Source organism: Podarcis cretensis (genome assembly GCF_951804945.1).
Source record: "Podarcis cretensis genome assembly, chromosome: 4".
Taxonomy (NCBI): Eukaryota; Metazoa; Chordata; class Lepidosauria; order Squamata; family Lacertidae; genus Podarcis; species Podarcis cretensis.
In genome coordinates this window covers 74,104,489-74,127,283 of record NC_137173.1, presented here as the reverse complement: position 1 = coordinate 74,127,283, position 22,795 = coordinate 74,104,489, and the positions used below count along the sequence as shown (strand labels likewise).

Sequence of the window (22,795 nt, the reverse complement as noted above, 5' to 3'; positions counted from 1 at the left end):
CCCTTACTCCAACACACAGACATCCATGTGCATAAACTTTTATGGAAGGTGGAACCTTGTGCTCACCCCTTAAGATGCCCGCACTCAACACATGGCTGTTGTAGTGAGGAGGGTAACTGTATAATGCCAGTGCTTGGACAAGTTGCACAGGCCTGCTGTTTCTTCAATGTGTAGAGGCCCCTTCACACATATGAAGTGCTGTTATAGCTCCAGGGGCCTTCCGGCAGTTCTCTCACTGTGAGAAGTGAAGTTACAGGGAACCAGGCAGAGGGGCTTCTGGGTAGTGGGGCCTGCCCTGTGGAATGCCCTCCCAGCAGATGTCAAGATGATAAATAACTACACAACTTTTAGAAGACATCTGAAAGCAGCCCTGTATAGGGAAGTTCTAAATGTTTGATGTTTTATTGTGTTTTAAATATTTTGTTGGGAGCTGCCCAGAGTGGCTGGAGCAACCCAGCCAGATGGGTGACATATAAATAATAAAGTTATGATTGTTGTTTTTATTAAAATTGCAACTGTGATGTGGACCCTTGTGAAGGAAAATGTTACTGGATATGTATGGTTTAGCTTTGTTTAACAGGCATCATGCAAAGTGACTTTGTCATTACTTTCTCTCAAGGGAACTGCAGTTCTGGGAGGAAACAAATTCCCAATAGCCTCACTAAGGATGCCCTGCCAAAGAGATATGAATACAACATCCTCTTCCTACTTTCCTAACTAATGCCAGGCATATAATGCCAGTACATTGCCACCCAATATCTGATCAATGGCCAGAACAGTTGCAGAGTAGCTCATCAGCAACTGTGGGAAGTATGGCATGAGAGAGCTTGCAACGGCCGCCATGGAGCTGTCACAACTGCTTGGACCAGTTGCAGAAGCTCTGGCAATACTGCACAGCTGCTGGGCCATGAGGTCTGTAGGACACTGGGTAATACAGGTGGCCAGGAGATGGAGAGCCATTGCACACAGCAAGTTTTGTGGATCCCATCCAAAAAAACATTCTCAAGTTTCCACTGGGAGAATTCAAGACAGTCCCACTGCATTATAACAGATGCTCTCAGGTGCTATGTTTTCCTTTAACAAATACTGCACATCTGAATGAAAAGCTAAATGGCACGAGAGGGCATTAGCCACCACCTTTGGATGACGTTCTTCTTCTTCTTGATGGCCTGTCTCAACGGTTCTCTAAGTGTAATCTGGGCGAAATCCTGGAGCGCAGCATAGATGGTATGGCGAATGGCATGATTGAAGACGCTTTCCATCCTCCCCATTAAAACCTGCAGCCCTTTAATCATCGCTATAACCTGCATGGGGGGGAAAATTGGTTTTCACATAATTAGACAAAGCACAAGTCATGAAGAGAAAAGAGGTGGGTGATCGTGGTCAGAAGGCATTTTCTCTTTCTTACCTCAACAAGAGCAAACTTCTCTTCACTGGTATAATTGTATCGTGTTGCTCTTTCGTACTCTTCTGCATTGTCTGGACAATCTTTGTTGGAATATTTGTCTGTTGGGTGCACCAGCTTCCAAGAATACTGCAATTGATGAAGGGGGTTAAGAATGGCCAGAACCGACAAAAATTGAACTGAGAAACCACAGTAACAACTGCAATACACCACTAAGGCTGAATGAAAGCTTATATACTATTGTGCTTTTGAACAGGCAACTACATTTCATTAGATCAATAGTTGCTAAGCCCTAAAATAGGAAGATCAACACCCCAAGATAACAAATAAAGTGGTGATGTGAATACAGAAGCAAGCTTCTGAGTGTGCAGGTAATGTATTGATATTTTTACCAAGTTCGCCACATGTAGCTTTGGCACTGAACCTTGCATTATGGGGAACTCTTCCACAAGGAAGTGTTTCCAGTGGCTTCTGCAAAATGGCCATAACAGTAAAACAGTGGTTTTTAATCTTATATTCTAATATGATTATTACTAAGAGGAAGGTGGACAAAAACCCCACAAAGATCTCATGCCAACTCAACTAGCGGAAAAATTCCTTTACAGCCTACAAATGTGACATTCAGATACATGCTCCACATAATAGTTTTGAGTCTATTTGAGATCTTTAACTCATCCAAGTAAGGGTGCAAACAGAGTATCACATGCTGCTCTATAATATGCCATCTAAAGATTACAGTGAAAACAAAACATTTCCACTCCCCCTCATGGTTGCTTCTCTTTAGAACTTTCCACAGCCTGCCCTGCACATACCACTTCCATAACATGTGCACTCCACTGAGACAGAAGTTGAAGACCTTGGAGAGAAAGGTCAAAGAGCTTCCGATACTCAGCATCAGTCTTCTGAGCTTCTTGGCGGCCTGATCCAGTCACTACCTGTAATGAAAAGCATGCTTGTTAAAACATGCAGTGCATATATGACTAAACATGAATTGTTTTAGAGTGCGGAACATAACCATCTGTGTGTGCTTTTCAGGTTTCATAAAAAACATGCTGAGGCTCATTTTCCATATTACAATATTGGAGCCACTTCCCCATAGTGTAGCCCCATGCTGGTCCACCCAGCACCCACGGTGTCCCGTTGCGCTAGAAGTGGTTTAGTTATGCTGGCCACATGACCCAGAAAGCTGTCGGTGGACAAATGCTGGCTCCCTCGGCCTGAAAGTGAGATGAGCGCCGCAACCCCATAGTCACCTTTGACTGGACTTAACCGTCTGGGGTCCTTTACTTTTTACTCAGCACCCATAACAAGCTACAATTCGCAGGATTCTTTGTGGGGGAGACATCAGCTTTAAATGAGTAGTGTTTTAATTTATGATGAAAAAGCATTTACACCACTATTTTCCCCACTGGTCAAGCTGACTCTGGTCTGGAACTCTTTCCCCATAATAAGAGGGTAGGGAACAGAAAGACCCATAGTTAAATATACTAATGTGCTCTTTCTCCATCTTACTTCACATAATTTAGAACTGAGGCTGAAATATACCGTATTTTTCGCTCTATAGGACGCACTTTTTCCCCTTCAAAATTAAGGGGAAATGTGTGTGCGTCCTATGGAGTGAATGCAGGCTCCTTGGCTTCAGTGATAGCAACATGAAGCCTCCGAAGTGCAGAGGGAGTGCTCCCTCCATGCTCCGGAGGCTTCGGATTGCTTTCGCTGAAGCCTGGAGAGGTGCACACTGACCTCTCTCACTCTCCAGGCTTCAGGGATAGCTGCCTGAAGCCTTTGGAGTGCAGTGGGAACTCGCGCTGCACTCCAAAGGCTTCGGGTTCCTTTTGCTGAAGCCGGGAGAGCAAGACTCTCCTGGCTTCAGCCAAAGGAACCCGAAACCTTTGGAGTGCAGGGCGAGGTCCCGCTGCACTCCAAAGGCTTCAGCCACGCGCCTGCCTGTAAGAGGCAGGAGAGGCGCTGCGCAGAGAGGGAGAACTGCGCCGCACCCCTTCAGCCATGCGCCTGCCTGGAAGCCGGAGGAGGAACAGAAGGGACTCCTTCTGTTCCTCCTCCACCTTCGCAGCGAGGCGGCTGTCCTGCGAAGCCTGAGGAGGAACAGAAGGTCTCCTTCTGTTCTTTCTCCAGCTTCGCTTGAAGGGGCGCTGCACAGTTCTCCCTCTCTGCGCAGTGCCTCTCCTTCGCAGGAGAGGCGCTGTGCAGAGAGGGAGAACTGAGCAGCGCCCCTTCAGCGACGCTTCTGCCCTGGCTTCTGCCTTAGCCGCGCACAGCCTCTTCGGGCAGGGGGAGCCTTCATCCCGCTGCCCTGAAGAGGTTTTTTGGCGCAGTTATCGCAGAAGCCAGAACAGCCACACGGTATCCCAGAAGCCAGATCCCTCTTGCTGTTCTGGCTTCTGGGATTCAAAATATTTTTTTTTCTTGTTTTCCTCCCCCGCAAACTAGGTGCGTCCTATCATCTGGTGCGTCCTATAGAGCGAAAAATACGGTAGTTAAGAAACGAACCCTGTGATCAAATTAAGTCCTGGGTAATGCACATCATATGCCTTGTGGCCTTTTCAGGCTACATATTTTCATAAATAAACTTGTGCCTAGTTGTTGTTTTTAAATAAGTATAAAAATAACCTGGTATGGAACTCGTTAGAAAACTGACACACACAAATGTGGAATTCACTAATAGCACTTTGGCACTCAAAAGGGTGCAAATGTTTTACTGACACCACACAAGTGTAAGACTAACACTACTTAGTCTGTACGAGAAACAGGGGCACATTTTTATGTTTAGAACTGCTAATGTAACAGGTTGGGTGCATATAAAAACTGATTCCATCCGAAGACTCATGTCCTGCATTAATCTACACACCTCACTATTGCTGTAACGAGCCAGTTCCGAAATAAAACGCATGTGGTCATCTCTTATCTGGATCATTTGCTCACAGATATTGTACTGGGGACTGCTGCTGGAAGAAGTGCATGTCCACCTAGGGTAGGGGAAAAAGAGAAAAGAAAGCATGAAAATAAAATTTATACAGTCCCATGGCAAAAAGATCCACGCCCCACAGATGAATTTTCTTTAAGTGAACTGCAAGAATGACTTAGAGCAATTTCGTAGTTCTTGGAAAAAGCAAGCCAGCATGTCTTTTCAGTTCTTACCGAGATTTATTTTCTTCATAGTGAGCACTAGTCTTAATGTATCTCGCCAGTTCAATCTGCATGTCGCCAAACAGTGGAACTACTTGCAGCTGCTGGACTCAAGAGAAAACAAATTAAACAAAATTAATTATGTGCACCTTATGGTTTCATTCAGGACTTAGCCACACAATCAGCAAATACATAAGCGAACTCTACAATTCTATGATATGCAGTCATGACTCTCCGTGGAAAGAATATTATTTTGTAAAGGTACCAAAAAAGAAACCCCCTGTGGTTTGTGCTGGCAAATTACAACATTCCCAGAACAGAACCAACACCTTCTGCTGGCAATAGGGCCTTCAACACACACACACACACACACACATCTGGCTTGAAACATCAGGACAATACTAAGCATCGGGGAATTTGTCATCTGGACATGCTGTCGACTTGAAATATAGTGGGTTGCATCCAACAACATATACTTACACAATAAAACATCCTCTCCCCTTAAACCCCCACATCTGGTTCTGGAGGTCCCCCAAACACTTGAGAACAGATTTGGAGGGGCAGAAGGTAAGAAAAGGGAGGGGAAGTTGCACTGCACAAGCAGAAATCATTGTGCAAAAAGGATTACTTCAATGGATACAAACCTATGTATTTTAAGAATCATAGGTAGGAAGCCACCTTCATGATGTAATCAGAGCCAGGAAAGGTGACCAACCACCCACATACCTAAGTAATATATAACCACTCCCTTTTCAAAAGACAGACAACCTTCTTAACCAACCTTAAAAAACTTGTCAATCTTGTTCAGATTTATCCTTTTCTTGGCATCCAGCTTATAGATGTTACTGACGCTGCCATCCATCAGATACAAACCAAAACCCATTACCTGAAAAGAGAATAAAATAACATTAAGACCTGTCGCCTGATTCTTAACTTGATCAATGCTGAAAGCAACAAAACCTTGTAAACCTTCCTCAAAATAAAGTTTATTAGAGCATAATGGCACAAGCATCATAAATATGATTCACCATTTTATTTTTCTACCACTGACCAAACTCTCTTTTCTAATCATGCATATGCACGTAAATTTCTATTATTTAAGTACCCCCAAAGTCATGCTGGATCTTTGCCTTGAGGCCATGATGAGCTGACATGATGGCTGATAAACCAAGGATGTATCCCGACAAGACAGAGGTGTTGTGCCTCAGGGATGCTCCTTGATAAAACATGGACACCAAAAGCCCACTTTCTGTGACTCAGAGTGGCTAATTGCAGCTAGAGTTAGGGTACCAGCTATGCCTGTTCCTGGTCCAATATAACCTGTCCAAAGCTATCTATAATCTGGAAGCCTCCCAAATCAGGTTACCAAAATGTATTTTATACAGGGCTTTATTTGATGATGGTTTAGAAGCTGCAGCTAGTGCAAAATGTGATGGCTCATTGAGATGAGACCATAGCACATCTATTTTGAAGACTTTGCATCAGTGGCATATAGGCTACCAAACTCAATTTAATCAGTTAGCATTAACATATAAAAGCCCTAATCGGCTTGGAATCTGAAGGAGCACCTCTTTCCATCATCAGCCTGGCTGTGTGTTAAGATCTGTAATAGGGCTTTCTTGTGGTCCCACCATCAGCAGAAGCCCATGGAGATATGACACAGCCTTCTTCATGATGGCAACTCAATGGGGATATTTTCTTCCCCCAAGAATCAGCCAGTGCTGACATAAATTGCTTCTCGGTGCTGGAGGACCAAAATATATCCCAGGTGACTCACCATTCAGACTTGGGGGAGATTTCATCCAAGTCTCAAATATAGCAACCATTGATGTCCAGAACAAAACACTGAGATCACCAAATCTTCCCAAGATAAAATGTTGATCATTTTTACAACCATGAAAATTCAGATGAGTATATATGCATGATGCTCTGTACATATACATTTTTCTCATACCTAGTCATCTTGAAGTTGTTCATGTATAAATCTTGAAGCTTCTCTTATGAAAAGAGGCCAGTTTCTAATTTAAAGTTTTCATAATTGTAATATATTTGGGAGATATCAGAAGCAAGTGAATTACAAAACTATCCTTCCTAAAATATTAAAATCAATCATTAACTCTAAACACAGAGTAAGACGGTGCTTCACCAGAGGCCACAGAAGCAGGCACCTGGATTTTTTAAATAAAACACAGTCAAATATGTTAAGAATAAGCACAATAAGCTCTGGAACCCTTAGAATATCCCAGCCAAATTTACCTGCTACATTTCAGAGCTATAAGCTTCTGAAGGATAAATGCTTCTAATTATTCAAGTATGGTAATCAGATTTGAAAGCTGTTAAACTAGCTTTCCTGTGCAGTCCTAGATATGCTGCAAAAAGATTCATAGGCACAAATAAACTACCCTTTTCAACATTTTTAAAATTACTATATTCATTTGGCTAAAAACCAATGGAATGAATGCATACGGAGCCATTTGGAGGCACAGTGCCGAAAAATTCCTGGGCACAAATACATTGCTTTTTTTCAACATTACTATATTCCTTTAGCTAAAAGCCAATATAATGAATGCCGAGCAATTTAGTTCCTCTAAGCATTTCAAATGGTAGATTTGCCTCTGCATATCTTTTACCCAATATGACAAAATGACACATAAACGTTCTAATTCCATTTTTGCCTTTTCTCTACCCCCTTCATTAAAATCATCATTTAGTCCCTGTGCATATAGAAGTGTGGAGGGAGGGAATTCACATACATAAAAGAGAGGCTGAAAATAGTTCAAAGAGCATACCAATTATTCCAAGTTACTTGACAACGAACCTCTAACATTTCAAGAGTATTTTCAATGCTCACCCAGCATTCCTCCCCTCCAACCACCCCCCCCCCAATGCTGAAATGCTTCACGCAGCATATCTTACTTTTAGGAGCATGTGCTTCTCACTGGGCGTTAGATACATTTTGTTTTCATAGTAATCCACGCATAAATTCACAATATCAGCAAGCAGCTCTTCATAGCCAGGAATCACCTCAAGTTGCTGCTGTAAAGACTAGAACAGAAACCAGTTAAACGTTGTATATGGCAACAGGGGGTGGGGAATCAAGAGAGAATATTTGTGGAAATCATATGTATGGAAATAGCTGGATTTTATTATATTATTCAGCATGTAAGATACCGTGCTCTGTACAAAAATAAGAAGGGAACAATGACATCATAGTTTTGTTTACTTAAAAACATACCTGCGTGATCTTATTGTGATTAGCAAGAAACATGGAGAGGTTCTGGGATTCTTGGATAGACTGAGGGTCGGCCATTTTACGCAAAAATTGGGCAGCCCTTCAAAGGAAACAGGAGAAAAAGAAGTTAAATCTCGCAAGAACGATAGACAGAGAGCCCCTATAGCTATGTCACTGGCCCCTGCAAGAAAACACATTACTGCAAAGCCAAGTGTATGAATGAAGGACAATTGCTGTATCTTAATGATTCATTGTCACTGGATAAAGACAGCTCTGCTGGCCTCCACTAGCTTTTCTGCTGCTAGAGAAGAAGCCAGCACACACGTGTGCACATGCATGCACACTATGGTGTGGCATCCAATGTCACACCTTGATGAGCAATGTAGAAACCAATAAATGTGAGTGCAGTGGGCAGGAGACTCAGGTTGTTGTCCCGACACACACTGTTCTGTCATTATTTTCCAGCAGCAATAATTTGTGATGCAACTGACTCACGGTTGCCGGCATAAGGGCAACTGGCGCATTCATGGAGACTGAGCCTGCAACAGTGGCTTTCCATAAGGATCAGTTCTGACAGGGTAATTAGGCGGAGCCACTTCTACTTTGGAATCAACTTTCAGCAGTAACTACCTACCGTATTTTTCGGCCCATAGGACGCACCAAGGTTTTTTGGGGGGAAATAAAGGAAAAAAAATGTATTTCCCCCCCAGGTGCTTGTGGGGCCGGCAGCGGGGAGAAGCGCTCTTCTCCCCGCTGCCCGCCTGCAGACCAGGTCCGGGGACAGCGGGAAGACGCGCTGCGCCTCCCAGCTGTCCCCGGAGCTTGCGGGGCTGGCGGTGGGGAGAAGCATGCGTCTCCCCGCCGTCAGCCTCCAAACCACATTGGGAGACAGCGGGATGGCGGCGTTCCGCCTCCCCGCTGTCCCCCGACCTTGTGGGGCTGGCGCTGCGGCTCTCCTGAAGCCTGGAGCGCGAGAGGGGTCGGTGCGCACCGACCCCTCTCGCTCTCCAGGCTTCAGCGAAAGCCTGCATTCGCCCCATAGGACGCACACACATTTCCCCTTCATTTTTGGAGGGGAAAAAGTGCGTCCTATAGGGCGAAAGATACGGTAATTTTTAAATCATTCTTGAGGAACCATGCAGAATGCAAAACAGGTGTATGTCAAGAATACCACCCAAAATCAACTTAATTTTTTCCTTCCTGAACCTTTCCCTTTTTTCCACCTTCCTTTTTAGGCAAAAATCTTTGCTTATTTTATATTTCTAATTTACCCCTCTTGAGTGGACAACAAATTTTAAGACATGCAACAATATAAAAATACACCGAGAGGCAAGGACCTCGTTTATGGTTGGAAGTTATTAGATTGACGTCATACAGGTAACAAAGAGAAAAGGTTGCGAAATAACACTCAATGACTGAATGGCACCTCACTTTAGACAACAAGTCAAACCATGCAGGCAAGAGCATAAAGAAACCTCCTAGAACTTAGTATACACCCATAAGGGGTGCAGATCCAAACTACCGATTTTTAACAAATCATTAAAGTGGGAGTTAGCTGGGTGTGTTGTTTTCAGCTGCCATCTGAAGACAGAGCTCTTAGAAAACTGCCTTCTCTCTTTGCTTCCCCACCCCCTCTCACTCACACACTACCCTTCAGAAGTCCTAAAGCAACAGCACAGCCTGAATTGCAAGCGGTTTTACACTCAGACACTAGGTGGTTGTCTTCCCCGCTGCACAGAATGGGATTTTTCTGAAAGGAGCAGTGTGGGCTTAATGAAGCTATTCATCATAATTAACATCATAATCAACCACCCGGCACATTTCCGTGGGGCATTGTTTTGCAGGTGTTATCTCAGAGGAACAGCCGCTTGTTGCCTACAAGATTCTCTAGGAACCCAAGCCTATGCACTTTTTTACAGAAGCAAGTCTTAAGGTATGAACTGCAGGTGACTGCAGCATTAAGGCACAGAACATAGAGATAACACACTTAGAAGACAGCAGTTCAAACATGTGATTGCATGAGATGAACCCAGAGCTTGATTTTGTTATTTATTTTTTAAGCTGTGCTGGTGCTTAGACCTCCTTACAAATAAGATTGCATCCTTGTGATGCTGCAATGTGCCAGAGATCCATCCCATTGTAGCTCGGACTAGGTTCCTCATTGCAGTGGCAGAACACACTTCCCACTGAAGTTAGAAAGGCTCTGATTTAACAGGTTGCTAACTTTAATTTCTCGGGTTTTTTTTATAAGCTACAGCAGAATTATAAGTTTACTCAAGAGCAGTTAAGAGCAGTCATCTATTTTATTTACAGAGGGGTTTTTTGTATACTGCTATAGTATTATTGTGATGTTCAGCATTTTATAAAAAATTGTGATAAATAAATAAAATCAGACCTGGCAAGACTTGCAAGGTCCCACCATGAGCAGAATGCCACTTACATGCAGTGGAATGTCTCCTGCATTCCATGCCCTCTCCCTCCCCCCCCCCCAGCACACTCTCAAGATCTGGCCATGAGATACTGGGTTCTGCCCCAAAGCTTCAAACTGTGGTGCATCAGAAATGAAGGACTGTACCCAACAAGCATGCTTCAGAGGCTCTCTATTGACGTGGTTCAGAACCGGATATGGGCACTGAAATTGTTCCGAGGCTGAGCCCCAGCTCTAAATAAGTTCCACCAGAATTAATGCATTTTCCAGTGCAACATTTTTCTTCAACCTTTCTTCAACAGTTATCACCGTTGAGAGTGCTTTTGCAAAGATGCTCATGGAGGCATATTGTAACAGAAACGCAATTTCAAAACGGGCAGCCCATTTGTATTCCACCCCTCCAGGAAAAAGATATCCACACACAAAAGTCATCTCTTATCTGCCTCATGCACATTTCCTGGAGAAACAGGTAAGAAGAATGTCACATTGACACCAGTCCCCAATCCTGTGCAATTTCTAACCTGAGTCCACCTCTTCTTGTTTCAACTCACTGTGAGAATATTTTCCAGGGCACATTTTATACCTTTTTGGGGGTGGGTGGAGGGAAGATATATATTTTACAAGTATACACAAAATGTGAATATAGCATATAGCAAACAACTAGTGCCATCTTGTGGCCACATTGTCTTGTGGCGCTATAGGCAACTTCATATGCCAAGAGAAAAAGAATGTTTCCTTTTCCATAGGGGTAAATGCTGACAGAAGACTTAATCTGAAACTCCTTGCAGAGAATGTGCCCCTATCAAACACTGTTTCCAGTATATAAACACCCTGAGGGTTGTCCAACATATTATACTTTCTTTGATGATACACAAAATATGTGCACACAAGGACTGCATTTTTCTAGACACACATTCCTATAGGCATGTATGCTAGGAAGCTAGTATGTCTCACAGCAACCTGCCACAGAGGTATTCGGAGATGAAAACATGCTTGCCACCATGCAATCGGTGAAGTAGCCTTAATTCAACAGGTATGACAAGGCATAGGCAATCTCGGCCCTTCAGATGTTTTGGGACTACAACTCCCATCATCCCTAGCTGACAGGACCAGTGGTCAGGGATGATGGGAATTGTAGTCCCAAAACATCTGGAGGGCCGAGTTTGCCTATGCCTGGGTATGACACTCAGCAACTGCGCAGGGCAGGTGTGAAGAACCTTTGGCCCTCCAGATGTTGATGAACTCCAACATCAGCCCCAGGAAGCATAGCCAATAACTAGGAATGATGGGAGTTGTACTTCAGCAACATCTGAAGAGTCAAAGGCTTGTCACACCTGGCATAGGGTTACAGTGATCCACTAGTTCCAAGCAGCTCAGACGCAGAAGATTAGAAGAGACGTTGCACTGATAAAACAGCAAGGTAAGGTAAAGGTAAAGGTACCCCTGCCCGTACGGGCCAGTCTTGACAGACTCTAGGGTTGTGCACTCATCTCACTCTATAGGCCGGGAGCCAGCGCTGTCCGCAGACACTTCCGGGTCATGTGGCCAGCGTGACAAGCTGCATCTGGCGAGCCAGCGCAGCACACGCAACGCCGTTTACCTTCCCGCTGGTAAGCGGTCCCTATTTATCTACTTGCACCCGGGGGTGCGTTCGAACTGCTAGGTTGGCAGGCGCTGGGACCGAACGACGGGAGCCACTCCGCCGCGGGGATTCGAACCGCCGACCATGCGGTCGGCAAGTCCTAGGCGCTGAGGTTTCCCCCTCGATACTAAAAAACACGATACTAAAACTCTGTACTAGTTGGCATGATTCACAGGAACAACATAAACCAAATATAGAAAACGCTGCCCCCCCCCCGCCCTACATCCCCACAGAGCATCTCACCGTTTGTAGGCCGAATGGTCATTCTTCACACTGCACTTCATATTTTTCAGCTCATCCAAAACAGCAAACATGTTGATAAACTTTCCAAGAGTGATCAGGTATGCTTCAGACACAAAGTCCTTCCTCCTCTCGGCATGACACAAGCGCTTCACCTCTCCACAGAATCTTTCGATTGCATTTCTCTGTTGATAAAAACAAATCTCTGTGTTGCTGTTGTTTAAAGTAAGAGTGCTACCCACAGGTTGTAGTGATCAGATTTGTCCATACACTGCCGGTACACAAAATGACTCTCCACGTGAACCATTCATTAAGTAACAAATACCACACATAACTACCATGGAACAGACAAGGTAGGCAAGGAAGGAAGAATGCTGGGGAAAGCAGCAATCATGGAAAGCACTGGGGAAGAAGAACAACCATCAAGTTAGCAACCGATATTCGTTTACCTGAAAGTACATAAAATTCATCAGTTTTGTGACCTCTGGTTCCAGCACTTCCACTGTTTTTTCATAAATTTCCACTCTGTTTGGCTGCTCATTACATTTCACCTGAAAAGGGGAGGGCAGAACTTGTCAGATTATATACTCTTCATACACATCTTTCTCACCTAGTTATAAAAAAATTATTTATTTAATTTATATACCGCCCTACACCCAGAGGACCCAGGGCAGTTCACAGAAGAAAACTTCCGCACACAAAAATATCTATGTCAAAACATGCAAGCTACACTATGTCACATAACACACCTTCTTATTGAGCACTTGATTCAATAACTATTCTACCAAATGCAACACACTTGAGTCGAGCACTGGAAAGGGCTTGTCTAGTAGTTCAATAACAGGTTGGTGGTATCTCTTACAAAGATCGAGAGGGGGTGAGTAGAGGTTCACATTGATTCTGCCTCTAGTACTACTAAAATAGAGGAAGATCATCTCCAATGTCAGCACCTGCCCTCTTTCCACTGTACAGCACTTCCTCATTAATTTTCTAACGTTGTCCTCTATTGCAGTAAAAAATGTGTGTGCTGCAAGAATGAGAAAGCGTCCAAGATAAAGATGGGAAGTGGTTCCTGTACACTGAGACATGCGCACACACCCTACAGGCAGGTAGACAGGTGCTGAGGAGGCAGCTGTCCCAGGAACCGGCTGTATGGAATGGGAGACACAACACATTTGTAATAAGCCAAAATGATAGAACTAAAGAGTCCATGTTGCTCCATTACCTGAGGAATGGCTCTTGAGCAGCTTCTCCATGTATACAGCATGACAGCATATTCTTGCCCTTCTTCCAACATTTCGTTCTATCGTAAAAATAAAAGCTGTTATTTCGATGAAGAAGGTGCAGAGGTGAACACAAAGGGAAGTTTACTGGAGCTAGCAGTGATGTAAAGAAAGAAATAAAACATCTGCCTGGTATCTCAGAAGTGATAAGCTAAAAGCTTTCATCAGAACACTGACCAAAATTTTGCTTTGACTATTTCTCCAGCTCTGAACATCGCCAACTGGGAATTCTAAGCCCTGGTTTTTCCAAGTAATTGTGCTTAGGAACATAGCCAAATCTTTCGCTTTCAACAATAACGGTTACGGCTTCAACAAATCACTGAATGAATCATATCCCCTAACAAACGGTGGAAGAAAAAGGTTCTTGGGATGCTTAATTGGTATGTGCCCAATACTAAACTCTCACATTTGAGCAGAATCATAGAGCAGTCTAACTGCAGAAACATAGGGTGCTGTGTTATTTATACTAGGTCAGACTGTTAGTCCATCGAGCCAACTGCCTCCTCTGACTCGCAGTGGCTCTTTAGGGTCCTACACAAAGGGTCTTTCACATTGCTTGCTACCCAATCCTTTCAAAACTGGAGATGCCAGGGACTGAGCCTCAGAACTTCCACATGCAAATCATTTGCTCTGTCACAAAACATGGCCCCTCCCTTAAAGACAAAGAACCTGGGACCTCTAGCATCCTAAATGAGAACCGTGCATCCTCGGCCAACCTTCCCTAGCCTGGTGTCTTCCATGTGTTTTTGGACGACAACATCCATCCGCTCTAGCCATCAAAGCCTTCTCCTTTAAATTGTAAAAAGGAAGGCTAAGCAGCAAAACTTGCCAATCCAGTATATAACTAAGGAATAATGTAACACCAGGTGGCTTATTTTAGTAGAATCAAGGATCACTTGAGACAGTCTACGTCAGCATTTCTCAGATTTTTTTTGAGTTAACTCCATCCCCTTTAAGCTTCCTCTATATTCTGGTGCCTCCTTCTATAACTTACATTTACAGAACTTCTAATGAACTTTTTAAAAATTTGTTGGACCTAAATAATTACAATGCTACAAACTGAGAAAACACACACACACACACACACAAAATAAAAGAATGAAATTAAGCCAAAGTTTCTACCACAGAACAGGTGAAAGTACTAAAAATTATCCAGAACACATGCAGAATATACACATATAGTTTAACACTATTTAAAAAAAAACACATATGAATTTTCCAGGTTGAAAGAAACATACTAACATAATTTCCCATTTCCTTCTAATGTTCAGTTTTTACCATGCTACCCTTCCCTCACTTGCCCGTATTTTTTATGTTGTTGCTGTAAAAAAGGAAGGAAGGAAAAACACAATAAAAATATTTACCATATTAGAATGAACAGTTGCCTGTTCGATGTATCTTGCAATGCCTGTGACAAATGCATTCCTGTCTTCAAAATTGGTGTTGAAATTTGGCTGCATGAAAAGAAATAGACACCAAAATGATCAAAGGTCTTGAAGAAGTTTATTCAAGTGGTGGTCTTAAACTGGTCAACAAATATTTCATTTTGCAGATGCCATACCTGATAAAGCAAGGATGATGGAGGGGGCTCAATACATGGTTGTTGGTCTGGTAGTGGCAATTCTTCCAAGAGATCGACATTGGACAAAGCGTCCTCCAAGGTAACCTGGGCAGTCATTTTGGTTCTATAAAGAGAAAACACAACTTTAAACTGGCAAAATCCATAACAGGTAGAGATGACCTGCAGCATGCTGTAGACCAGGAATGGTTAATCTTTTTCAGGCTAAGGGCCATTTTGACCCATGGGCCCAGTCGTCAAGGTATAGCATGTAAAAGAGGGCACAGCAAAAGCAGTTGTGGCCAGATGGATGAAACCACTTCATTTCCTTTAAACCCAACAAATCTGAGGAGGATCTTTGTGGTGGTACAAATGGTTTCTGCCATCACAGTATCACAGCAGAGTAGTCAATAAAAGAAAATTGAAATGAATTTTGTTTTTTTAAATTAAGACATGGAAAAAATGGGGGAGGGGCACAAAAAACATTTTGGCATCACAACAGCTGCACTGTTCAGGGGCAGAAAAACCCTCTCAGAGAGTTCAGATCCTGCAGGATAGGCACACACACACCCCAATATTCTGGACATAAAGGTGTCTGGTGTGTGCAAAAAAAGGAAATAATGGGATCCAATTCCTTTTGGGTTTAAGCATTAGCCTGGAAGCCACAGGCAAAGAGGAATTCTTTGCCCGCAAGTGAGTAGGTTGGTGGAGAAGGATGAAGAACTCCATCTCTCCTCTGTATTGAACATAAAACCATGTGAGATGCTATAGGAATGTAGCCCCATCTTCCACAACCAGCACAGAAATACAGGCCTCCTCCCTTCCTCTGCCAGCCTTCAGGAGTCTTGTAAAACAAATAACCAAATAAATAATATGCAGTATAGTGGTTCCTGTGGGCATATTTACAAGGCTGCCCTTGCGTTCGTATTTCACAGAGAACAGTCAACGTGACATAACTTCAGCCTATCACACTCGTAAAGAACGACCGAGATGTGAGGAGTACCACATCCTGGGGAGCTTTCACTCATAAGTTTACCACATGTAGGAAACGTTCGGAAGAAACATTCACCAAAGATGACAGGCAAAAGTCATAACATTAGTAGCTATCACAACAACAAAAATAATTGAAAGGTTCTTGCTTCGCACACCACACACTGTCTATCTCAGGGAAGGGGAAAACTCTTCTGAAAGCCACACCCTTAGAAGTGATGCTCCTCACTATAAATATATCATTACACAGCCTCTTGCTTGATTGAAAGGAAGTTGGAGAGGGTTTTATAGGTGGATAAAACCCAGTAGCCCCTCTGACCCTGCCCCACCACTGAAATGTGGCCCCCAGAAGATTATTTGTGAGCGAATGTGGTCCCTGGGCCGAAAAATGTTCCCCATCCCTGGTCCAGCTAAAAGAACCCAATATTTAATTTCCAGGTGACTAGAAGTCTGCTTCCAAGTCACCTCCTTTGACCTGGAAATGCAGATGTAGTGGGATCTGCTGCAGTTCCTCATTTATTGTTATTCTTAGAATTGGTACTGACCTCAAAGGTCATCTAATCCAATCCCCTTCTGATGCAAGGAGACCCATTGCTACATAATTCCTATCTCACTGCTGAATCCTGGAACTGCAAAGGGATTCTCAAGTTAAGTTCTAGAGTGTCTTGGCTCAACTTAAAACCTTCTACAATTCCCACATCATGGCTTCTTACTTGTTATGTTGCCAAACTGTGCCTGGTGAATGATTTCTTATGCCTCTTGCAATGACAAACCTAGCAACTTGATTTCTACTTTACTACAGTGGTAGCTCGGGTTACAAACACCTCAGGTTACAAACACTTCGGGTTACAGACTCCGCTAACCCGGAAATAGTACCTCAGGTTAAGAACTTTACCTCAGGATGAGAACAGAAATCGTGCGGCGGCAGCGGGAGGCCCCATTAGCTAAAGTGGTACCTCTGGTTAAGAACAGTTTCAGGTTAAGAATGGACCTCCAGAATGAATTAAGTTCTTAACCTGAGGTGCCACTGTATAGCCTCTACATTATACCTTGACATGACTCTTCAGCTCTGTCACTGAGTAAGCAGGGCTAAATTTAGTCAGCCTGGTTACTGCCAACCTACAAACTGCATAAACTCACTAATTTAGAAATAGTGACTCACTTTCAAATGGTTTGCTTGTACTTGTGCCTACATACTGGAAGAAAAACAAAGGACGACCCCACTCATAGAAAAACAGCACCTATTCATCATCAACGTCATAAACTCTCAATATATGTGCAAATTCAGCCAGTAAGAACTATTGTTGTTTCATTGGCAAGAGGCTAACCAGTACCCTGGCTATTTCCTATATTAGAACAAATTCAATTTTAATTCAACAGGCAAAATTTTAACTCACCAAGCAACTTTTCTAAGCTTGGGTGTTGCTTTCAGGTAAATACTGAGAAATTCAAATTTTAATCTTGTAAGCATTTTTAGGGCACAATTGTCCGTGACCGCCCTGGCCCCATTTTTAAAACGGGGATGAAAAAACAAAACACACTGTAATCCAGTAACTGCTTGGGAGAGAGATATCAGAATGAAAACATGTGTGCATACTCAGCATTCCATTCTGTGCTTCATTTTCAAACTCCAGATCAAACTCTCTCCATTATTTTTCAATGATGGTTAAGGAAAGTTGTGAGGAAACTACACTGGGGTTATCAATATAGTTTGAGATCACCAACTAAAGACTGATATAACCAACTAAACTTGGTACGCATGTTTCCATCATAGTTCTCTGCTTGAAGTTCAATGACCAGTTTGATCCCCGCTCCCTTTTCTAATGGCAAAGTGGAAATGGCCCAAGATACATGTTGTTATAAATATCTGAAGCAAAGCCTCTCAAATATTGCGCTGTCCTTGACTTCAAGGGACCAAATCTGCTTCAAAGTAATTTACAGCTCAACCCTAACCATATCTACTTATAAAGTTGTCCTATGGGATTCAATGGATCTTACTCTGGTAAATGGGGTTAGGATTGCAGCTTTCACTGGATTATCAATTGGTTTTAAAGTCAATTTATTCTTGCATGCCTCATTTAAACATAGTCAGAAGCATGTCTTGTATTACTAAGACCACTATGGATTTTCTCTTTAGTTTGTCTGGGCACATAGACTGGAAGTGGGGTGAATGGAACAAACCTTTTGTAGTTTCTCTTCAAGAGACGTGCATACATCTTACACTTCCTTATTTTAACTCTAAGCAAGCAAGAAAAATCAGCATTTGACTGATCGAGAAACAACAGGAAGAGCGCTCATCAGCACAAAATACTGTGATTCAAAAAAAGAAAGAAATCAGCAGATTGTCACATAGCTACGCCTTGTCTACACTGCAAACCTATTCAGTATTTTTTAGCTTATTCAGGATTCTAAGCTGTGGATGGATGAGGCAAAGTGTACCCCTCCAGGCCCAGCACAGAAACACAAGAAACTGCAGAAAGGAGGGACAGGGTACTTTGCCCCTACTCTAGCATGCAACAAAACTGCAAATATAATTCACAAATAGTTCAACTCAAGGCTGTAGAATGTTCTTCCTGAAGATGGCTCCATCACTGCCCACCTTCCACTGAAAACGTGATTATTCTGGAGGGCTTTTTATTTATTTTATTTAATATTTGTTACTGTGGCCTTTTGGCTGTGATGTTTTAATCATCATAAATTGTTTTATAGTTTTTTTATTGTTGTAAACAAACGTGAAAAACTTTTAGCTGGGAAAGAAGGGACCTAAACGTTTCAAACAAATAAAAGGGCATCACAGAAGAATTCTGCAATAAGATTTGCCATGTACATACAAACATGTTGAGTTCTCTTCTGAAAGCACTTTTTTTTTTTACTATAAACAAGTTCTCAAAGACCCTGAAAAAATTATTTCCACCATAATGAAGGCAATTATGGTCCCAACAAAGCTGAAATTTCTCAACAGAAACCAGCAAAGAAAACCTAAGAGCAAAAAGCCCTAATATGTGACAAGTAGCAGATCATCTGAACCATCAGAGGGTTGGACTTTGAGATTCCTTGCAACTCTGATTCTATAAAATAGCAGTCATGCAGCACAAAGTACGGTATATTTACAGCTGGCTAAAACTGGGCACATAACTTGCACATCTAAGATCTTTAGATGAAGATTCTTTTTTCACATGCAAATTTCATATGCAGCTTAAGAGAAATACAAAAAATAGCTACTCCGTGCATGAAACACCATCTGCACAACTTCCTCTCTTTCACTTCTGCTCAGAAAATTCCTATCCAAGGACAGATGCAGTGAATCCATTCAGAGAACCTTAGAATTACAGAGTTGGAATGTACTGGAAGAAATCAAGAGAAGTCTATGGATGCTTGGAGACAAAAAAACCTGAGTGGCAGAAGGCGGAGGGGAACCCTAAGGAAAGTGAAAACTACAGTGTACACTGCAAAAACTGCATGTAATATTCCACTATTTTTTTCCTGATGGGAAATTTCCCTATCACTATTTTAGCCAACGTAGTGCTTTCCAGATGTTGCTGGAATACAACTCCCATCATCTTAAACCACTGGCCATGCTGGATAAGGTTGATGAGAGGGCACCACATCAGCTATCCCTGATCTGAAGAGAACACAGGTGTGGAAGAAAAGCCACCGAACCACCAATAATTCCAATGGAGTACAGCACGTGCACACCTAAAAACTTCTTGTTTCTATATTAGTTAAAAGAGTCCATGTAACCTGCAACACATTCACTAGTCACATTATGTGTGTATATGTATGTGCATGCTTATCAGCTTCCTACTATCTATCACATTGGTTTTCACTTCTAATAAACAAATAAATGCTAAGTACTATGGTATCTGTATTACGCCAAATACCTTATTCTTCCTTAATTCATCTTGCAGCAATATCCAACCATGTTAAAAAGTGCAGGTAGATTGACATGAATGGATGCCCCACAAACAAGTGAGGGCATTGTGTTATTTAAGAGCTAGACTACAGCCTAGAGTTGTGCAGACCTACAAGTTTAGATCCCACTGAGAACTAGATCTTAGAAACACAAGTAAAGTGCAGCTGGATGAGGCCCACGTTCCATTTAGTCCTGTTCTTACAGTGGTCAACCAGATGCCTATGGAAAGCCTGCAACCAGGGCATGTGCTGTCCCCAGCTGCAAGTTCCCAAATTCAGAGGCCTACTGCCTTCGCCAATGGAAAAACAGTCACTGAGTCATCTATAGCCCTGTCCTCTTAGTGTGACCACTCCATGGAACTCCTTATGTGAATGGCAGGAAAACACAAGGTGTTCCTGGTAGTCACTTTCAGGAAGCTATCACGTATTCATGGCTATATGTTGGACCTTGAGGGATGGAAGACGAGAACATGACAAATCCTCCTGAATTCCCTTTTACAACAATGTCCCTTCCAAGCAACATGAGACTAAGCTCGGGTTCAATTTTTATATTCCATTAGAGTATTTTCTTCAGCTCCTTTTTTGTCCAACTGCATTATCGGCATTTAACTGCAATACTTTGATTGCTCAATATTCTCTTGAGAATCCCTTGCAGTACAAAGGTGGACTTCATTAATGAATAAAAAATACCATATTGTAAGAGCAGCCCTACTGAATCAGAGTGAAAGCCAGATGCTATTCTAGCATCTTGTTTTCCACAGCGGCGCATCCCATTTAAAAGCAAGAAAGTTCAAAACAGTTCTGGCAAGTTTAGCAATTAAAACTAATGGGAGTATGCAAAAATGGCAAAACTTACCAGAAGAGTAAGAAACCAAGAAGAAAGACTTTTAAAAATAGAGTGGGGAAAACTTATTATCTGAAGATGCATTGTAAACAAATCAAAACATTAGCAGGACTGATATAAACATGTGCAGTAAGAGATAAACTAGGGAAAATTGGTAAAAAGATTTGAATTGGATATGCAGTAATAAAAATATATAAAATAAATAGCTGCAGAAAGGAGGGGAGGGAAGTCGAAGGGAATGTAAACTGGATCTGTAGATTTGTTTTAAAATATTTGTAAAATGTCTAAAAGAAAAAGAAATAAAAGCAAGAAAGTTAACTGGCATCCAAACAGATTGCTTAAAACAGCAAAACATGAGCAGGTGAGAGTTAAGTCAATTTGTGTAGGATGTTAATTAAATAGTTTGAACACAGGAATTATTGACCTGTTCTTGATCTCCATTCCTGAATGACCATGTGAAAAATATGTGAAACACAGTATCCTAAATATAGAAAACACTGGGAAGAGTAAAATTAAGAATAGAGCTAAACATAGCTAGTAGACATTATAAAATAATTTTGCATAATGCTGTGGCCAGAACATTAATATAAATTATGTTTACTACCCCAAAACCCAACAAAAGGGTTCATAATGAAGTTAGTTGTGCCTGAATGCTCTAACCCATCCCTAGAATTGAGGCTACTAAAATCAGCCTAAAATGCAACTATTCCAACTCCCCGTGTCATATTTCAGTGTTTTGCAAGTTCAACTTTTGTATTAGGGTAGTGAAATGTGAGTGCCTCTCAATGAAAGACACTGATTTTGGAACACCTGAAACCTACACTATATAAACTGCTTACTGCAGAAATTCAGAAAACTACAAGAGAAAGGCACACATTTCTGGAAAAACCTGCCAGTCTTAGGCCTGGCCACTATAAAACAAGTTCATTGTTTTTAATGATTAGTTGCTATTTAATGACTTCAGCTGCTATCCTCTATGCATGTTTATTCTGAAACAAGTCCCATTAACTTTGAGTAGGTCTGCAATGGATTAGTCAAACTCCACTACCTTGCAGATTAAGAGGTGTTTACCAAAGATTCACTTTCTCACTCTTTCAATGTGTATTAGTACATATCCAAAGTCTCCTGCAAATTAGTCCCTTAGCAAGTTATGATACCTTCAAGTTTCCGCACGCTTTCTGTTAATATTCTCAAAATAGAGGACTGGTCTCTCTCTCTGGTCACCTAAGACCCACAAACGACTAACAAAACCTATGTGCTAGCAATTTGTCTGGGCTTCTTGACTATGCAGAAGAGACTTAAAACTCTGCATACTGTGCAGGCTATACGACTCCACAATGAAATTTATCTTAGGTCAAGTTGTGCAGGGCGAACATACCACCTTGAGCGTTTACCAAGCGATGCAGGGAGATCTTGCACGCATGTCAGGAGAGCTGGTGCGCGGAAGTGCTTTCCAAATACCTGTTTTTACACCTTCCCCACGACCTTATCAAGCTGCCCGAGGCCGCTGCTCACCACGGGCAGCAAAACGACACCCGCAAAAGCCCGCCACTGAACCGAGCCTTGCCCTCCCCAAGCCCAAACCCACCCTGGGCTTCCTCCCCTCACCCCCTTGGCTGCTCCGGCCCTCGGTCTCCTTCCAAAATGAGGCGAGGCAGAAACCGGGACGCTTCACAGGCAGCGAAACTTCCCAGGAAGTTTGGAACGAAGCGCCGAGGCCCGCCTCAAAATCCACGGGCAAAAACTAACGTCCGCCCCTCTGGTTAGGCCATATAGCGGGGAAAGGAGGGCTCGGGTCTCTGGCACGCAGCCCAAGCTCTAAATGCCCGGCATTTTGTTGCAAGGGAGGCTAAGAGGAGCAGCTTAGCAGAGGGCAAGTTCCTCCCCGGGCGGATAAGGGCGCGCCTCAAGGAAAGTTTCTCTCGCGCAGCCTGCAAGGGCGAAAAAGGCCCGCGGCTTACCTCGGCTTGGAGCCCGCGGAGCCCCCGGCACTGCTCTCGCTGAGGCGCCGCTTCCCCCCTCGAGCGCGACGGCGAGAGGGGTCCTCGCCCGGGCCGCTTTCCTTTTCCCAGGGCCGCACGAAGCAGGGAGTTTCCTGTCTGAGTCACTCAAAC

The 22,795-nt window shown here is 42.9% G+C and overlaps 1 protein-coding gene across 2 annotated transcripts in view; it reads right to left on the bottom strand.

Annotated features, from left to right (window-relative positions):
* The window catches only part of CYFIP1 (cytoplasmic FMR1 interacting protein 1), a 59,821-nt gene extending 37,026 nt beyond the window's left edge, over positions 1-22,795 (bottom strand). For both annotated transcript variants that reach the window (XM_079972448.1, XM_079972447.1), the window contains exons 1-14: positions 22,643-22,795; positions 14,939-15,062; positions 14,742-14,831; positions 13,320-13,397; positions 12,544-12,645; positions 12,098-12,279; positions 7,788-7,884; positions 7,469-7,597; positions 5,334-5,438; positions 4,565-4,656; positions 4,275-4,392; positions 2,218-2,340; positions 1,409-1,534; positions 1,138-1,304 (exon numbers count right to left, since the gene is read on the bottom strand). In XM_079972448.1, coding sequence (XP_079828574.1) covers positions 1,138-1,304; positions 1,409-1,534; positions 2,218-2,340; positions 4,275-4,392; positions 4,565-4,656; positions 5,334-5,438; positions 7,469-7,597; positions 7,788-7,884; positions 12,098-12,279; positions 12,544-12,645; positions 13,320-13,397; positions 14,742-14,831; positions 14,939-15,055 — 1,526 coding nt within the window. In that variant the 5' untranslated portion in view covers positions 15,056-15,062; positions 22,643-22,795. The remainder of the gene's footprint in view (positions 1-1,137; positions 1,305-1,408; positions 1,535-2,217; positions 2,341-4,274; positions 4,393-4,564; positions 4,657-5,333; positions 5,439-7,468; positions 7,598-7,787; positions 7,885-12,097; positions 12,280-12,543; positions 12,646-13,319; positions 13,398-14,741; positions 14,832-14,938; positions 15,063-22,642) is intronic.